At 51.0% G+C, this 20,250-nt stretch overlaps 1 protein-coding gene across 1 annotated transcript in view; it reads left to right on the top strand.

Moving 5' to 3' along the window:
- The first annotated feature begins 3,509 nt into the window (after positions 1-3,509).
- The window catches only part of LOC147123877 (disintegrin and metalloproteinase domain-containing protein 12-like), a 503,908-nt gene continuing 487,167 nt past the window's right edge, over positions 3,510-20,250 (top strand). Inside the window, exon 1 of the mRNA XM_085967584.1 lies at positions 3,510-3,896. Coding sequence (XP_085823710.1) covers positions 3,677-3,896 — 220 coding nt within the window. The 5' untranslated portion in view covers positions 3,510-3,676. The remainder of the gene's footprint in view (positions 3,897-20,250) is intronic.

Genomic DNA, 20,250 nt, shown 5'->3' with positions numbered 1-20,250 from the left:
TCAGAGAGGGAGGATATGAGAAGTTTTTGCAGATGGGCAGAGCAGTAGCCAGGCAGGGGGTCGAGGCGAATGTGCCAGTGTGAGGGGTGTGACAGCTGTAGGTTGTGCCAGTGATGGTGGAGTGGGAGGGGGCGAAATGCAGAGTTAGAGGCCCTCTCTCCCTCCAAAGGGAACCCAGCACTTCCCTTTAGTAGAATCATAGAAATTTACAGCGCAGAAGGAAGCCATTGGCCCATCGTGCCTGTGCCGGCTCTTTGAACGAGCTCTCCAATTAATCCCACTCCCCCTGCTCTTTCCCCAGAGACCTGCAAATTTTTCCCCTCCAAGTATTTAGCCAATTCCCTTTTGAAATTTACTATTGAATCTGCTTCCTCCGCCCTTTACTCGTCGCGTAAAAAAATCTCCTCGTCTCCCCTCTGGTTCTTTTGCCAGATTCTTTGTAGGTCTGGGTCTTGGCTGAGGTCTCCAAACACTGCAGCCATTCCGTCTTTCGGTCTCCTCGCCCCATTGTGCATCGGTTGATGTGTTCTCTTACTGCCCCACTCCATTTCCCTTACCTGACAGCAAGCTCTCCCTTCGTATTCCAGTATTCTAGCTGCGGCCTAACGAGTGTTTTCTGCAGTTCAAGCATACCCTCCCTGCTCTTATAATCTATGCCTCGGCTAATAAAGGCAAGCATTCCGTATGCCTCCTTAACCACCTTATCTACCTGTCCTGCTACCTTCAGGGATCTGTGGACATGCAGTCCAAGGTCTCTCTGTTCCTCTACACTTCTCAGTGTTCTATCATTTATTGTGTATTCCCTTTCCTTGTTAGCCCTCCCCAAATGCATTACTTCACACTTCTCCAGATTGAATTCCATTTGCCACTGTTCTGCCCACCTGACCAATTTATTGATATCTTCCTGCAGTCTACAGCTTTCTTCTTCATTATCAATCACACAGCCAGTTTTTGTATCATCAGCAAACTTCTTAATCATACTTCCTACATCCAAGTCTAAATCATGATATATACCACAAAAAACAAAGGACCTAGTACTGAGCCCTTGGAACCCCACTGGAAACAGCCTTCCAGTCACAAAAACAGCTTTCAACCATTACCCTCTGCTTCCTGCCTCTGAGCCAATTTCGGTTCCAACTTGACACTTTGCCCTGGATCCCATGGGTTTTTACTTTCGTGACCAGTCTGCCATGTGGAACCTTATCAAAAGCCTTGCTAAAGTCCATATAAACTACATCAAGTGCATCATTGACCCTCCTTGTTACCTCCTCAAAAAATTCAATCAAGTTTGTCAGACACGACCTTCCCTTAACAAATCCGTGCTGACTATCCTTGATTAATCTGTGTCTTTCTAAATGAAGATTTATCCTGTCCCTCAGAATTTTTTCCAATAATTTTCCCACCACTGAGGTTAGGCTGACTGGCCTGTAATTACTCAGTTTATCCCTTTCTTCCTTTTTAAACAACGGTACCACATTAGCAGTCCTCCAGTCCCCAGCACCATACCTGTAGCCAGAGAGGATTGAAAAATGATGGTCAGGGCCTCTGCTATTTCCTGTTTTGCTTCTCTAAACAGTCTGGGATACATTTCATCTGGGCCTGAGGATTTATCCACATTCAAAGATGCTAAACCCCTTAATACGTCCTCTTTCACTATGTTTATTTCATCTACTATTTCACACACTTCCCTGATTGCAATTTCTGCATCGTCCCTCTCCTTTGTGAAAACAGACGCAAGTATTCATTAAGAACCATCCCATGTCTGCTGCCTCACACACAGATTACCTTTATGGTCCCTAATAGGCCCTACTCTTACTTTAGTTATCCTCTTGCTCTTAATGGCCCAGAAATTCGGGTCGGGGGCTTCCCGCGGGTGCAAGCCCCCGACCTGTACTTACCTACTGTGCCGGCCATTGTGCTGTGGGCCCGCGTGGTATTCCGATCCTGTGCCTCCTCCAACTGCCGGCACGCAGTGCTTGTGTATCCCAGGGGCGCAGTTAGTTCGATGCGTCGCCTGGGATCACGTGGGCCATGGAGAGCCAATGGTAGCAGGGAATGCTTCATTCATAAGTTTGACAGGAAGACCTGTCAAACCTATAAATACTATAAGCCCCAAAACATCACTAAATCTTCAAATAAATTTTAAAAAAACATCACATTTTTAAAATAACGAAATTACATGAAATAACTATTTTAAACAATAATTTAAATTTTTGAAAAAATTAATTACACTTTCTAACGGGGCTAAAAATAAACTTACCTTTCTTTAAAGTATTTAAAAATAATAAACCTGTGGAAAAAATGTTTTAATTTTAATTAATTCACCACTTACCTTGTTAAAAGCAGGCCTTACGCCTGCTTTTTAAAAGTGTAACTCCTGGCGACTTACCCTCCCGGAAAAACCTGGAAAAAAAACGTAAGTTCAATGCACACGCGCTGCCTCTCCAGCGCACGCGTTCCACCTCTTTACCCCTTCTTTCAGGGGAACGGAAGTGCCGGTTTCCCGCGCATGTGCAGTGCATGCAGGAAACCGGCACTTCCATTGGGCTTACGGGTGAGTACCCCGTGCGTACTCACCCGTGGAGACCCGAATTTCTGGGCCATTGCATTTATAAAACATCTTTGGGTTTTCCTTGATTTTACTTGCCAATATTTTTTCATGCCCTCTCTTTGCTTTCCTAATTTCCTTTTTAATTTCACCCCTGCACTTTCTATACTCCTCTCGGCTTTCTGCAGTATTGAGCCCTCAGTATCTGTCATAAGCTTCCCTTTTTTCTTTATCCTATCCTGTATGTCCCTTGACATCCAGGCAGCTCTAGATTTGTTAGTCCCACCCTTTTTCTTTAAGAGAACATACTTGCTCTGAACCCTCACTATCTCCTCCTTGAATGCCTCCCACTGCTCTGACACTGATTTACCTTCAAGTTTCTGTCTCCAGTCACTTTTAGATAAATCACATCTCAGCTTAGTAAAATTAGCTTTTCCCCAATTGAGAACTTTTATTCCTGGTCTATCCTTGTCCTTTTCCATAACTACGCTAAATCTAACTGAATTATGATCACTACCACCAATACGCTCTCCCACTGATACCCTTTCCACCTGCCCAGCTTCATTCCCTAAAACTAGGTCCAGAACCGTCTCCGCTCTTGTTGGGTTTGCTATGTACTGACTAAAAAAGTTCTCCTGAATGCATTTTAAGAATTCTGCTTCCTCTATACCTTTCTCACTAACTTTATCCCTAGCTTCACTCCAAAAGATGGCACCTTTGACAATGCAGCACTCCCTCAGTAATGCACAGGAAGCCAGAAGCCTACCTCTGTGCTTTCAGTATCAGTGCTGTTGGAGGTTGCAATGAAGCAGCAGAATGCACTGTCTGTTCAAGTGCTTGGTCCTGCCCCCAACTTGTTCAAACCTGTCTCTTGCTCAGAATTCCATGTTTCACTTCCTCCTTCTACTTGGGCAAGGCCGGGGCGGTTACAAAGTTGTTCCTCACATGAACCACAGGCTGACACAGATGGAATCAAAAACAAGCTGACACAGAGGCAGACTGACAGAGCGCGAAGGACAGAGAAACTCCAGAGGGAAAGAGAGAGTGACAAGGAAGGCAGGCAGAGAAAAATGTTTTAAAGAGGGAGAGCACTTCAAGGTGGAGAGCAACAGGTTGTGATTATTCACAATGTTTGCCAGCAGCGTGTGTTCGGTATTGCTGATCTGGTGCCAGGTTTTAAATCTTTCAGCAGCAGACAATGAAGAGACTCCCGGTGACACTGTGATTGCTCTCAGAAGCGGGACGTTGCTAGCTGTCCTCGGTAACACATCCACTGGTCATTCACCAGGAGCTGATTGGGACACCGAGATTAAAGGAGCTACTTTAAGTCAGCACGGTAGTGCTTCAGGTGAGGAAGAACAGTGACGGTTTAAGTCTCAGTACCTTTGTACTTCCATAAATACTGAGAACACTGTGCAATGAGGAAATGGTCTGAGGTACAAATCATACAGTTCAGGGGTACAGCACGGGTACTGTTCAGGGGTACAGCACGGGTACCGTTCAGGGGGTACAGCACGGGCACTGTTCAGGGGGTACAGCACGGATACTGTTCAGGGGTACAGCACGGATACTGTTCAGGGGTACAGCACGGGTACTGTTCAGGGGGTACAGCACGGATACTGTTCAGGGGGTACAGCACGGATACTGTTCAGGGGGTACAGCACGGATACTGTTCAGGGGTACAGCACGGGTACTGTTCAGGGGTACAGCACGGGTACTGTTCAGGGGTACAGCACGGGTACTGTTCAGGGGTACAGCACGGATACTGTTCAGGGGTACAGCACGGGTACTGTTCAGGGGTACAGCACGGGTACTGTTCAGGGGGTACAGCACGGATACTGTTCAGGGGGTACAGCATGGGTACTGTTCAGGGGTACAGCACGGATACTGTTCAGGGGTACAGCACGGGTACTGTTCAGGGGTACAGCACGGGTACTGTTCAGGGGTACAGCACGGGTACTGTTCAGGGGGTACAGCACGGGTACTGTTCGGGGTTGCAGCACGGGTACCGTTCAGGGGTACAGCACGGGTACTGTTCAGGGGTACAGCACGGGTACTGTTCAGGGGGTACAGCACGGATACTGTTCAGGGGGTACAGCACGGATACTGTTCAGTGGGTACAGCACGGGTACTGTTCAGGGGTACAGCACGGATACTGTTCAGGGGTACAGCACGGGTACTGTTCAGGGGTACAGCACGGATACTGTTCAGGGGGTACAGCACGGGTACTGTTCAGGGGGTATAGCACGGGTACTGTTCAGGGGGTACAGCACGGGTACTGTTCAGGGGTACAGCACGGGTACTGTTCAGGGGTACAGCACGGGTACTGTTCAGGGGGTACAGCACGGATACTGTTCAGGGGGTACAGCACGGATACTGTTCAGGGGGTACAGCACGGATACTGTTCAGGGGGTACAGCACGGGTACTGTTCAGGGGTACAGCACGGGTACTGTTCAGGGGTACAGCACGGATACTGTTCAGGGGGTACAGCACGGATACTGTTCAGGGGTACAGCACGGGTACTGTTCAGGGGTACAGCACGGGCACTGTTCAGGGGTACAGCACGGATACTGTTCAGGGGGTACAGCACGGGTACTGTTCAGGGGGTACAGCACGGGTACTGTTCAGGGGTACAGCACGGATACTGTTCAGGGGTACAGCACGGGTACTGTTCAGGGGGTACAGCACGGGTACTGTTCAGGGGTACAGCACGGGTACTGTTCAGGGGTACAGCACGGGTACTGTTCATGGGTACAGCACGGGCACTGTTCAGGGGTACAGCACGGATACTGTTCAGGGGTACAGCACGGGTACTGTTCAGGGGTACAGCACGGGTACTGTTCAGGGGGTACAGCACGGGCACTGTTCAGGGGGTACAGCACGGATACTGTTCAGGGGGTACAGCACGGGTACTGTTCAGGAGGTACAGCACGGATACTGTTCAGGGGTACAGCACGGATACTGTTCAGGGGTACAGCACGGATACTGTTCAGGGGGTACAGCACGGGTACCGTTCAGGGGGTACAGCATGGGCACTGTTCAGGGGGTACAGCACGGGTACTGTTCAGGGGGTACAGCACGGGTACTGTTCAGGGGTACAGCACGGGTACTGTTCAGGGGGTACAGCACGGGTACTGTTCAGGGGTACAGCACGGGTACTGTTGAGGGGTACAGCACGGATACTGTTCAGGGGTACAGCACGGATACTGTTCAGGGGGTACAGCACGGGCACTGTTCAGGGGGTACAGCACGGGTACTGTTCAGGGGGTACAGCACGGGTACTGTTCAGGGGGTACAGCACGGATACTGTTCAGGGGGTACAGCACGGGTACCGTTCAGGGGGTACAGCACGGATACTGTTCAGGGGTACAGCATGGGTACAGTTCAGGGGTACAGCACGGGTACCGTTCAGGGGTACAGCACGGGTACCGTTCAGGGGTACAGCACGGGTACTGTTCAGGGGTACAGCACGGATACTGTTCAGGGGTACAGCACGGGTACTGTTCAGGGGTACAGCACGGATGCTGTTAAGGGGTACTGCACGGGTACCGTTCAGGGGTGTACAGCACGGGTACCGGTCAGGGGGTACAGCACGGGTACCGTTCAGGGGGTACAGCACGGGCACTGTTCAGGGGGTACAGCACGGGTACCGTTCAGGGGGTACAGCACGGGTACTGTTCAGGGGTACAGCACGGGTACTGTTCAGGGGGTACAGCACGGATACTGTTCAGGGGTACAGCACGGGCACTGTTCAGGGGTACAGCACGGGTACCGTTCAGGGGGTACAGCACGGGCACAGTTCAGGGGGTACAGCACGGGCACTGTTCAGGGGGTACAGCACGGGTACCGTTCAGGGGGTACAACACGGGCACTGTTCAGGGGGTACAGCACGGGTACTGTTCAGGGGTACAGCACGGGTACTGATCAGGGGTACAGCACGGGTACTGTTCAGGGGGTACAGCACGGGTACTGTTCCGGGGGTACAGCACGGGTACCGTTTAGGGGGTACAGCACGGGCACTGTTCAGGCGGTACAGCACGGGTACCGTTCAGGTGGTACAGCACGGGTACTGTTCAGGGGGTACAGCACGGATACTGTTCAGGGGTACAGCACGGGCACTGTTCAGGGGGTACAGCACGGGTACTGTTAGTCATAGAGTCATCGAGTTTTACAGCACAGAAAGAGGCCCTTCGGCCCATCGTGTCTGCGCCGCCCATCCATCCCTGTCCAGTCTAATCCCATTTTCCAGCATTTGGTCCATAGCCTTGTATGCAATGGCATTTCAAGTGCTCATCCAAATGCTTCTTGAATGTTGTGAGAGTTCCTGCCTCTACCACCCTTTCAGGCATTGAGTTCCACATTCCAACCACCCTCTGGGTGAAAATGTTCCTCCTCAAATCCCCTCTAAATCTCCTGCCCCTTACCCTGAATCTATGCCCCCTTGTTATTGATCCCCCTACTAAGGGGAAAAGTTCCTCTTTGTCTACCCTATCTATGCCCCTCATCATTTTGTACACCTCAATCAGGTCCCCCCTCAGCCTTTTTTGCTCCAAGGAAAACAACCCCAGCCTGTCCAGCCTCTCTTCATAGCTGAGGCGCTCCATCCCAGGTAACATCCTGGTGAATCTTCTCTGCACCCTCTCCAAAGCAATCACATCCTTCCTATAGTGAGGCGACCAGAACTGCACACAGTACTCCAGCTGTGGCCTCACCAGCGTTTTGTACAGCTCCATCATAACCTCCCTGCTCTTATATTCTATGCCTCGGTTAATGAAGGCAAGTATCCCATATGCCTTTTTAACCACCTTATCTACCTGTTCCGCTGCCTTCAGGGATCTATGTACATGTACACCAAGGTCCCTCTGACCCTCTGTACTTCCTAGGGTCCTACCACTCATTGTGTATTCCCTTGCCTTATTTGTCCGTCCAAAATGCATCACCTCGCACTTTTCAGGGTTAAATTCCATTTGCCACTTTTCCGCCCATCTGACCAACCCATTTATATCGTCCTGTAGCCTGAGGCTTTCCTCCTCACAATTTACCACCCCACCAATTTTCGTGTCATCTGCGAACTTACTGATCATACCTTTTACATTCTCATCCAAATCATTTATGTAGATCACAAACAACAAGGGACCCAGCACCGATCCCTGAGGTACCCCACTGGACACAGGCTTCCAGTCACAAAAGCAACCTTCGACCATCACCCTCTGCCTCCTGCCACTCAGCCAGTTTATGATCCAACGCGCCAAGGCACCCTGGATCCCATGGGCTCTTACCTTCTTGACCAGTCTCCTATGCGGGACTTTGTCAAAAGCTTTACTGAAGTCCATGTAAACCACATCCACAGCATTTCCCTCATCCACCCCCCTAGTCACCCCCTCGAAAAATTCAATCAGATTTGTCAGACATGATTTACCCTTGACAAAGCCATGCTGACTATCCCCGATTAATCCTTGCCTCTCCAAGTGGAGACTAATTTTGTCCCTCAGAATTTTTTCCAATAATTTCCCTACCACAGATGTTAGGCTCACTGGCCTGTAATTCCCTGGTTTATCCCTGCTACCCTTCTTGAATAATGGTACTACGTTAGCTGTTCTCCAGTCCTCTGGTACATCCCCTGTGGCCAGAGAGGTTCTGAAAATTTGTGTCAGAGCCCCTGCAATCTCCTCCTTTGCCTCCCACAGCAGCCTGGGATACATCTCGTCTGGGCCTGGGGATTTATCCACTTTTTGGCCTGCTAAAACCGCTAGCACCTCCTCCCTCTCGATGCTAATATGTTCAAGTATGTCACAGCCCCCTTGCCCGATTTCTATGTCTGCATCGTCTTTCTCCATAGTGAACACAGATGCAAAAAATTCATTTAAAACCCTGCCTACATCATCTGGCTCTACACACAGATTGCCACTTTGGTCCCTAATGGGCCCTACCCTTTCCCTGGTTATCCTCTTGCCCTTAATATACTTATAAAACATCTTAGGATTTTCCTTTATTTTGCTCGCCAGTGTTATTTCATGGCCCCTCCTCGCCCTCCTAATTTCTTTTTTAAGTATGCCCCTGCATTTTTTATACTCCTCTAGGGCTTCTTCCGTCTTTAGTCTTTTGTAACTGCCAAAAGCCCCCCTTTTATTTCTAATGCATTTTTGTATATCCCTTGTCATCCAAGGTTCCCTTTGCTTGTTGGTCCCACCCTTGACCTTTACAGGAACATGTTGGCGTTGTACTCTCTCTATTTCCCTTCTGAAAGTCTCCCACTGTTTTGATGCGGATTTTCCTATAAGTAGCTGCTCCCAGTCCAATTTGGCCAGATCCTGCCTTATCATATTAAAATCGGCCTTCCCCCAATTTAGAACCCTTATTTCCGGGCCGTCTTTGTCTTTTTCCATGACCACCTTAAATCTCACCGAATTGTGGTCACTGTCGCCAAAATGCTCTCCTACTGACACTTCCACCACTTGCCCGGCTACATTCCCCAGAATTAGGTCCAGTACCGCCCCCTCTCTTGTAGGACTTTCTACATGTTGGCTCAAAAAGCTCTCCTGGATGCACTTTAAGAATTCTGCACCCTCTAAGCCTTTCACACTCTGACTATCCCAATTTATATTGGGGAAGTTGAAATCCCCCACTATTATTACCCTATTATTTTCGCACTTTTCTGAGATTTGCCTACATATCTGTTCCTCTATCTCCCCCTGACTGTTTGGGGGCCTATAGTACACTCCCAGCAAAGTGCTTGCCCCCTTTCTGTTTTTAAGTTCTACCCATATGGCCTCATTAGAGGAACCCGCTAATATATCATCCCTCCTTACAGCAGTAATTGACTCCTTAATTAATATTGCAACACCCCCTCCCCTTTTACACCCCCCTCTGTCTCGCCTGAAAATTCTATACCCCGGAATATTGAGCTGCCAGTCCTGACCCTCCCTCAACCATGTCTCCGTGATAGCAACAATATCGTACTCCCATGTGTTCAACAACAACTTCAGTTCATCCACCTTATTTGCAAGACTCCTTGCATTAAAATAAATGCCTTCCAGCCCTGCCATATTCTCTTTTGCCTTCACATATTTGCTTTGCCTTCCCAGCTGACTTGTTTTTCCCTCTGTATTTGGCTGTAAATCACCCCCTACTATAGCTCCACTCTGTACCCCATCCCCCTGCCAAGTTAGTTTAAACCCCCCCCAGCAGTGCTAGCAAACCTCCCCGCAAGGATATTGGTTCCCCTCTGGTTCAGGTGTAAACCGTCCGACTTGTACAAGTCCCACCTTTCCCAGAAGCAGACCCAGTGATCCAGGAAACTAAAGCCCTCCCCCCTGCACCATCCCTTTAGCCACGCATTCATCTGTTCTATCTTCCTATTCCTATACTTACTAGCACGTGGCACCGGGAGTAATCCAGAGATTACAACCCTTGAGGTCCTGCTCTTTAATCCTTCACCTAGCTCCCTAAATTCTTGCTGCAGGACCTCATCCCTCTTTTTACCTATGTCGTTGGTACCAATGTGGACCACGACCACTGGCTGTTCACCCTCCCCCTCCAGAATGCCCTGCAGCCGCTCAGTGACATCCTTGACCCTGGCACCAGGGAGGCAACAAACCATCCTGGATTCACGTCTACGGCCACAGAAACGCCTATCTGTTCCCCTTACTATAGAATCCCCTACCACTATTGCTCTCCCACTCTTTTTCCCCCCTTCCTGGGCAGCAGGAGCACCGCCAGTGCCAGGAAGTTGGCTGCTGCTGCCTTCCCCTGGTGAGTCATCCCCCTCAACAGTATCCAAAGCGGTATACTTGTTTGAAAGGGGGATGTCCGCAGGGGTTCCCTGCACTACCTGCCTGCCTTTGTTGCTCCGCCTGATGGTCACCCCCTGTGCTGCCCTACCCTGAGGCGTGAACAACTCGCTAAACGTGCTATCCACGAGCCTCTCAGCATCGCGTATGCTCCAAAATTCATCCACCCGCAGCTCGAGCGCCACAATGCGGTCTACAAGTAGCTGCAGCTGGATGCATTTCCCGCACACATGGTCGCCAGGGACACTGGCAGCGTCCCTGATTTCCCACATAGAGCAAGAGGAGCAGAACACGGGTCTGAGCTCTCCTGCCATGACTTACTCCTTTAATTAATCTAAAAATTTATTCAATACCCCAGTTACAGGTATACTCTAGGGCGCTTTATTTACCAACTGTCCTCACCACAACAGAGCCCCTAGAAATTTAACACCACAGAATTCAAGCTTGTAATGAAAAGAGAGAAATACTCACCAACCAATCACTTACCTGCTCCCTGGTGACGTCACACCCCGATTACTTTTTACCTCCCTGCAACTACCGAGCTCACAGACTGGAGTTTGGTATGCCTCTCCTGGCCTCGCCGCCGCCGAGTCTCCCACAGGTCCCGCCTCTCGCTGCCTGCCGCCGCTGCTCTGAGGCCTCTCCTGGCCTCGCTGCCGCCTTTTGTACCTCGCCGCCGCCGAGTCTCCCACAGGTCCCGCCTCTCGCTGCCTGCCGCCGCTGCTCTGAGGCCTCTCCTGGCCTCGCTGCCGCCTTTTGTACCTCGCCGCCGCCGAGTCTCCCACAGGTCCCGCCTCTCGCTGCCTGCCGCCGCTGCTCTGAGGCCTCTCCTGGCCTCGCTGCCGCCTTTTGTACCTCGCCGCCGCCGAGTCTCCCACAGGTCCCGCCTCTCGCTGCCTGCCGCCGCTGCTCTGAGGCCTCTCCTGGCCTCGCTGCCGCTTTTATTGCCGCCGCCGAGTCTCCCACAGGTCCCGCCTCTCGCTGCCTGCCGCCGCTGCTCTGAGGCCTCTCCTGGCCTCGCTGCCGCCTTTTGTACCTCGCCGCCGCCGAGTCTCCCACAGGTCCCGCCTCTCGCTGCCTGCCGCCGCTGCTCTGAGGCCTCTCCTGGCCTCGCTGCCGCTTTTATTGCCGCCGCCGAGTCTCCCACAGGTCCCGTCAGGGGGCACAGCACGGATACTATTCAGGGGTGCAGCACGGGTACTGTTCAGGGGTACAGCACGGGTACTGTTCAGGGGTACAGCACGGGTACTGTTCAGGGGTACAGCAGGGGTACTGTTCAGGGGGTACAGCACGGGTACTGTTCAGGGGTACAGCACGGGTACTGTTCAGGGGTACAGCACGGATACTGTTCAGGGGGTACAACACGGGTACTGTTCAGGGGGTACAGCACGGGTACTGTTCAGGGGTACAGCAAAGGAGAGAAACACAAAGGGCCAAACTAATTCATAATGAGAGTGTGAAAAAAGCAAGCCTGAAGGCTTTGTATCTTAATGCTAGAAGCATTAGGAACAAGGTGGATGAATTAGTTGTGGAAATAGAGGTAAACAAGTATGATTTGATTGGGATTACAGAAACGTGGCTGCAGGGTGGGCAAGGCTGGGAACTTAACATCCAGGGATATACAATATTTAGGAAGGATCGGCAAAAAGGTAGGGGAGGTGGGGTAGCGTTGCTGGTAAAGGAGGGGATTAATGCAATGGAAAGGAAGGATATTAACTCGGATGAAACGGAATCTGTATGGGTAGAAATGAGAAATAGCAAGGGGAGGAAAACGTTAGTGGGTGTGATATATAGGCCTCCAAATAGTAATATGGAGGTGAGGGAAGGCATAAAAAGGGAAATTAGAGAAGCGTGCGATAAGAGCACAGCTGTCATCATGGGTGACTTTAATTTACATATTGATTGGACTACCCAAATTAGTAAAAATTCTGAGGAGGAGGAATTCCTGGAATGTTTTCGGGACGGTTATCTGGACCAATATGTCGAGGAGCCGACTCGAGATCAGGCCATTTTAGACTGGGTATTGTGCAATGAGAAGGGACTTATCAGCAATCTTCTTGTACGAGGCCCCTTGGGTCAGAGCGATCATAACATGATCGAGCTCTCAGTCGAGATGGAGAGTGAGGAAATTGAATCAGAGACTAAGGTCCAGAACTTAAATAAAGGGAATTACGAGGGTATGAGACGGGAATTGGGTAAGATTGATTGGGTGGTGTTTCTGGGGGGATTGACAGTGGATAGACAATGGCAAGCATTCAAAGATAGAATGGAAGAATTCCAGAACATGTTTATACCGGTTTGGCATAAAAATAAACCTAAAAAGGTGACTCAACCGTGGATAACGAGGGAAATTAGGGACAGCATAAAATCAAAAAAAAGGGCATATCAACTGGCAAAAAAAAGCACCAGACCGGAAGATTGGGGGCAGTACAGGATACAGCAAAAGAGGACAAAGGGATTAATCAGGAAGGGGAAAATAGAATACGAAAGTAAACTTGCAGCAAACATAAAGACAGACTGCAAAAGCTTTTATCGGTATATCAGGAGGAAAAGACTGGTAAAATCCCAAGTCGGTCCCTTGCAGTCCGATTCGGGAGAATATATAATGGAGAATAAGGAAATGGCAGACCAATTAAACTCATACTTTGGTTCTGTATTCACAAAGGAGGACACAAATAACCTCCCAGGAATATCGGCAAACATAGGGACTAATGAGAGGGAGGAGCTGACAGAAATTAGTATCTCTAGGGATATGGTGTTGGGTAAGTTGAGGGGACTGAAGGCCAACAAATCCCCGGGGCCTGATAAACTACATCCTAGGGTACTTAAGGAGGTGGCCCTGGAGATAGCAGATGCTCTAAGGATCATCTTCCGGAACTCCATTGACTCGGGAACAGTACCCGTGGATTGGAGGGTAGCTAATGTTACCCCAATATTTAAAAAGGGGGGTAGAGAGAAAGCAGGGAATTATAGACCAGTAAGCCTTACATCGGTTGTGGGCAAAATGCTAGAGTCCATTATTAAGGATAAAATAGCGGAGCACTTGACAAATGGGGAAAGGATCGGACAGAGTCAACATGGACTTACAAAGGGTAAATCGTGTTTGACTAATCTGCTGGAATTTTTTGAGGAAGTAACTGGTAAAATAGATGGGGGAGAGCCAGTGGATGTGGTGTACCTTGACTTCCAGAAAGCCTTCGATAAGGTTCCACACAAAAGATTATCATGCAAAATTAAGGCTCATGGAATTGGGGGCAAAGTATTAACGTGGATAGAGAACTGGCTGGCGGATAGAAAACAGAGAGTTGGAATAAACGGCTCGTTTTCGGAGTGGCAGGCAGTGACCAGCGGGGTGCCGCAAGGATCTGTCCTGGGACCCCAGCTGTTCACAATATATATAAATGATCTGGATCAGGGAATTGGATGCAATATTTCCAAATTCGCTGACGACACTAAACTAGGAGGAGGGGTGGGCTCTGATGAGGATGTCAGGAGGCTACAGTGCGATTTGGACAGGTTGGGGGAATGGGCGGATACGTGGCAGATGCACTATAATGTGGATAAATGCGAGGTTATCCACTTTGGGGGTAAAAACAGGAGGGTAGATTATTATCTAAATGGCAATAGATTGGGAGATGGGGAAGTGCAGAGGGACCTGGGTGTTCTTGTGCACCAGTCACTGAAGGAGAGCATGCAGGTGCAACAGGCGATTAAGAAGGCAAATGGTATGTTGGCCTTCATATCAAGGGGGTTCGAGTATAGGAATAGGGATACCTTACTACAGCTGTACAAGGTGCTGGTGAGACCGCATCTGGAGTATTGTGTACAGTTTTGGTCGCCCCATCTGCGGAAGGATGTTCTTGCCATGGAAAGAGTGCAACGGCGATTCACCAGGCTGATACCTGGAATGGCGGGAATGACCTACGAAGAGAGATTAAATAGTTTGGGCTTGTACTCACTGGAGTTTAGAAGATTGAGAGGGGATCTCATCGAAACATATAAAATTATGGCAGGCCTGGACAGGCTGAATTCAGAGAGAATGTTTCCAATGGCCGGGGAGCACAGAACCAGGGGCCACAGTCTAAAAATAGCGGGCAAATCATTTAAAACAGAGATGAGGAAGAATTTCTTCACTCAAAGAGTGGTGAGCCTGTGGAATTCCCTGCCACAGAGGGCTGCGAAGGCTAATTCAATAAATATTTTAAAGAGAGAATTGGATATATTTCTGAAGGCTAAGGGGATTAAGGGTTATGGAGAAAAGGCGGGGACGGGGTACTGAACTGGTAAGATCAGCTATGATCTCAGACGAAGATCAGCCATGATCTCATTGAATGGCGGAGCAGGCTCGAAGGGCCGAATGGCCTACTCCTGTTCCTATCTCTATGTTTCTATGTTCAGGGGGTACAGCACGGGTACTGTTCAGGGGTACAGCACGGGTACTGTTCAGGGGGTACAGCACGGGTACTGTTCAGGGGGTACAGCACGGGTACTGTTCAGGGGGTACAGCACGGGCACTGTTCAGGGGTACAGCACGGGTACTGTTCAGGGGGTACAGCACGGGCACTGTTCAGGGGTACAGCACGGGTACAGTTCAGGGGTACAGCACGGGTACTGTTCAGGGGGTACAGCACGGGTACTGTTCAGGGGGTACAGCACGGGCACTGTTCAGGGGTACAGCATGGGTACTGTTTAGGGGGTACAGCACGGGTACTCTTCAGGGGTACAGCACGGGTACTGTTCAGGGGGTACAGCACGGGTGCTGTTCAGGGGGTAGAGCACGGGCACTGTTCAGGGGGTACAGCACGGACACTGTTCAGGGGTTACAGCACGGGTACCGTTCAGGGGGTACAGCACGGGTACTGTTCAGGGGGTACAGCACGGGTACTGTTCAGGGGTACAGCACGGGCACTGTTCAGGGGTACAGCACGGGTACTGTTCAGGGGGTACAGCACGGATACTGTTCAGGGGGTACAGCACGGGTACTGTTCAGGGGGTACAGCACGGGTACTGTTCAGGGGGTGCAGCACGGGTACTGTTCAGGGGGAACAGCACGGGCACTGTTCAGGGTGTACAGCACGGGTACTGTTCAGGGGTACAGCACGGGTACTGTTCAGGGGGTACAGCACGGGTACTGTTCAGGGGGTACAGCACGGATACTGTTCAGGGGGTACAGCACGGATACCGTTCAGGGGGTACAGCACGGGTACCGTTCAGGGGTACAGCACGGATACCGTTCAGGGGGTACAGCACGGGTACCGTTCAGGGGTACAGCACGGGTACTGTTCAGGGGGTACAGCACGGGTACTGTTCAGGGGTACAGCACGGGTCCTGTTCAGGGGGTACAGCACGGGTACCGTTCAGGGGGTACAGCACGGGTACTGTTCAGGGGTACAGCACGGGTACTGTTCAGGGGGTACAGCACGGGCACTGTTCAGGGGCACAGCACGGGTACTGTTCAGGGGGTATAGCACGGATACTGTTCAGGGGGTACAGCACGGGGACTGTTCAGCGGGTACAGCACGGGTACTGTTCAGGGGTACAGCACGGGTACAGTTCAGGGGGTACAGCAAGGGTACTGTTCAGGGGGTACAGCACGGGTACTGTTCAGGGGTACGGCACGGGTACTGTTCAGGGGGTACAGCACGGGCACTGTTCAGGGGGTACAGCACGGGCACTGTTCAGGGGTACAGCATGGGTACTGTTCAGGGGGTACAGCACGGATACTGTTCAGGGGGTACAGCACGGGTACTGTTCAGGGGGTACAGCACGGGTACTGTTCAGGGGTACAGCACGGATACTGTTCAGGGGGTACAGCACGGGTACTGTTCAGGGGTACAGCACGGGTACTGTTCAGGGGTACAGCACGGGCACTGTTCAGGGGGTACAGCACGGGTACCGTTCAGGGGTACAGCACGGGTACTGTTCAGGGGTACAGCACGGATACTGTTCAGGGGTACAGCACGGGTACTTTTCAGGGGGTACAGCACGGGTACTGTTCAGGGGTAGAGCACGGGTACTGTTCAGGGGGTACAGCACGGGTACTGTTCAGGGGGTACAGCACGGGTACTCTTCAGGGGTACAGCACGGGTACTGTTCAGGGGGTACAGCACGGGTACTGTTCAGGGGGTAGAGCACGGGCACTGTACAGGGGGTACAGCACGGACACTGTTCAGGGGTTACAGCACGGGTACCGTTCAGGGGTTACAGCACGGGTACTGTTCAGGGGGTACAGCACGGGTACTGTTCAGGGGTACAGCACGGGCACTGTTCAGGGGTACAGCACGGGTACTGTTCAGGGGGTATAGCACGGATACTGTTCAGGGGGTACAGCACGGGTACTGTTCAGGGGGTACAGCACGGGTACTGTTCAGGGGGTGCAGCACGGGTACTGTTCAGGGGGAACAGCACGGGCACTGTTCAGGGGGTACAGCACGGGTACTGTTCAGGGGTACAGCACGGGTACTGTTCAGGGGGTACAGCACGAGTACTGTTTAGGGTGTACAGCACGGGTACCGTTCAGGGGTACAGCACGGGTACTGTTCAGGGGGGTACAGCACGGGTACTGTTCAGGGGTACAGCACGGGTACTGTTCAGGGGGGTACAGCATGGGTACTGTTCAGGGGGGCAGCACGGGTACTGTTCAGGGGGGTACAGCATGGGTACTGTTCAGGGGGGTACAGCACGGGTACTGTTCAGGGGTACAGCACGGATACTGTTCAGTGGTACAGCACGGGTACTGTTCAGGGGGTACAGCACGGATACTGTTCAGGGGTACAGCACGGGTACTGTTCAAGGGTACAGCACGGGTACTGTTCAGGGGGTACAGCACGGGTACTGTTCAGGGGGTACAGCACGGGTACTGTTTAGTGGGTACAGCATGAGTACTGTTCAGGCGGTACAGCACGGGTACTGTTCAGGGGTACAGCACGGGTACTGTTCAGGGGTACAGCACGAGTACTGTTCAGGGGGTACAGCACGGGTACTGTTCAGGGGGTACAGCACGGGTACTGTTCAGGGGGTACAGCACGGGTACTGTTCAGGGGGTACAGCACGGGTACTGTTCAGGGGTACAGCACGGGTACTGTTTAGTGGGTACAGCACGAGTACTGTTCAGGGGGTACAGCACGGGTACTGTTCAGGGGTACAGCACGGGTACTGTTCAGGGGTACAGCACGGGTACTGTTCAAGGGTACAGCACGGGTACTGTTCAGGGGTACAGCACGGGTACTGTTCAGGGGGTGAATCATTGGCATTTACACTGAATAGAAGTGGTCCCTAGAACTGAAACCTGTGATATTCCACTACCCACTTCCAATCTCTCTGAGAAACTACCTTTACCTCCAACTCGATGCCCACATCCCACTGGCTGGAGTCATACCTAGCACAAAGGAAGATGGTTGTGATGTTTGGAACTCAATTATCACAGCTCCAGGACATTGCTGCAGGAGTTCCTCAGGGCAGTGTCCTGGGCCCAACCATCTTCAGCTGCTTCATCAATGACCTTCCCTCCAACGTAAGGTCTGAAATGGGGATGTTCGCTGATGACTGCAGCGTTCCGCGCCATTCACAACTCCTCAGATAATGAAGCAGTCCATGCCCACATGCAACAAAACCTGGACGACGTTCAGGCTTGGGCTGATAAGTGGCAGGTAACATTCGTGCCACACAAGTGCTAGGCAATGACTATCTCCAACAAGCGAGAGCCTAACCACCTCCCCATGACATTCAATGACATTACCATAGCCGAATCCCCCACCATCAACATCCTGGGGGTCACCATTGACCAGAAACATAGAAACAGAAGATAGGAGCAGGCGTAGGCCATTCGGCCCCTCGAGCCTGCTCTGCCATTTAATGAGATCATGGCTGATCATCCAAATTCAGTACCCTGCCCCTGCTTTCTCCCCATATCCCTTGATCCCTTTAGCCTTAAGAAATATATTGAACTCCTTCTTGAATATATTTAATAAGTTGGCCTCAACTGCCTTCTGTGGTAGAGAATTCCACAGGTTCACCACTCTCTGGGTGAAGAAATTCCTCCTCATCTCTGTCCTAAATGGCTTACCCCTTATCTTTAGACTGTGACCCCTGGTTCTGGACTCCCCCGCCATTGGGAACATCCTTCCTGCATCTAGTCTGTCTAGTCCTGTTAGAATTTTATAAGTTTCAATGAGATCCCCTCTCATTCTTCTAAACTCCAGCGAATATAAGCCCAATCGACCCAATCTCTCCTCATACGTCATTCCTGCCGTCCCAGGTATCAGTCTGGTGAATCTTCGCTGCACTCCCTCCCTGGCAAGAACATTCTTGTCCCTAACTGGACCAGCCACCTAAATCCTGTGACAACAAGAGCAGGTCAGAGGCTAGGTATTCTGCAGCGAGTGTCTCACCGCCTGACTCCCCGAAGCCTTTCCACCATCTACAAGGCACAACAACATAGCAAGACATCCCAAGACGCTGCACAGGAATATTTTAAGACAAAAAATTTGACACTGATCCACATGAGGATAAATTAGGGCAGATGATCAAAAGCTTGGTCAAAGAGGTAGGTTTTAAAGAGCATCTTAAAGGAGGAAAGAGAGGTAGCGAGGCGGTCAGGTTTAGGCAAGAATTCCAGTGCTTAGGGCCTAGGCAACAGAAGGCACGGCCACCAAAGGTTGAGCGATTATAATCAGGGATGCTCAAGAGGGCAGAATTAGAGGAGCGCAGATATCTCGGGGGTCGGGGGGGGGGTTTGTAGGGCTGAAGGAGTTCACAGAGATAGGAAGGGGGGAGGCCATGGAGGGATTTGAAAACAAGGATGAGAATTCTGAAATCGAGTCGCTGCTTAACATGGAGCCAATGTAGGCCAGCGAGAACAGGGGTGATGGGCGAATGGGACTTGGTGTGAGTTAGGACACGAGCAGCCGAGTTTTGGATGACCTCAAGTTTACATAGGGTGGAATGTGGGAGGCCAGCCAGGAGTGTGTTAGAAAAGTCAAGTCTAGAGGTAACAAAACATGGATGAGGGTTTCAGCAGCAGATGAGCTGAGGCGGGGTGGAGACGGGCGATGTTACGGAGGTGGAAGTAGGCGGTCTTTGTTATGCTGCGGATATGTGGTCAGAAGCTCATTTCAGGGTCAAATATGAGACCAAGGTTGTGAACAGTGTGGTTCAGCCTCAGACTGATGTTAGGGAGAGGAATGGAGTCAATGGCTAGGGAACGGAGTTTGTGGCGGGAACCGAAAACAATGGGCTGGATTTTCATTCAGCAGTCGGGAAGGAGGCGGGACTACAACTTTCGGGTTTTAGTCCCGCCTCCAGCGACGTCCGGCCAATCCACGCGATTTTCCCTTGATTGACCTTGTTGAGCCCGTCCAGCGGGCTTAGCAGGCCAATTAAGGGCCACCCGGCAACAGGTGACGTCACAGACTGAAATTTCATCTGTCAAGAGGTGTTGACAAGTGAAATATCAGTGTTTCACAGCTGTTTGAAGCTGTCAAACACTGACAGTCTGACTTCTAACCTGAGTCCTTCTACGCAGACTCAGTGAGAACTAACAACGGCACTGAAAGCTGAAGGCTGTCACTTTTGACAGATCGCAGCCATTCTGCTTTCAGTGCCGGCTGAGTGATGGACTCCCGACGCCTAGAGGAAGAAAGGCTGTTAAGGTAAGTACAGGTAATTTAAACTTCTTTAATCACTTTAGACACACCAAACACACTTACCTTTGCACTCATGCACCCATCACTCACCTGAACACCGACATCGCGACCCCTCCAAGTCCTTCAACCCGACGGCCCGCCTGCTCTAACCTGGCGTGGTTTGGAGCCGTCGGGAATCCCACACGACACCCCTCAAAATAGGGACTAGGCTAAAAACTGCCTGTTAACTACCTGTTAACAGGTAGTTAATTGTCACTAATTCCTTCC

Source organism: Somniosus microcephalus, chromosome 2 (assembly GCF_052327205.1).
Source record: "Somniosus microcephalus isolate GS21.2 chromosome 2, FLI_Smic_1.0, whole genome shotgun sequence".
NCBI classification, from domain to species: Eukaryota; Metazoa; Chordata; class Chondrichthyes; order Squaliformes; family Somniosidae; genus Somniosus; species Somniosus microcephalus.
This window is presented reverse-complemented; position numbering and strand designations above follow the sequence as displayed.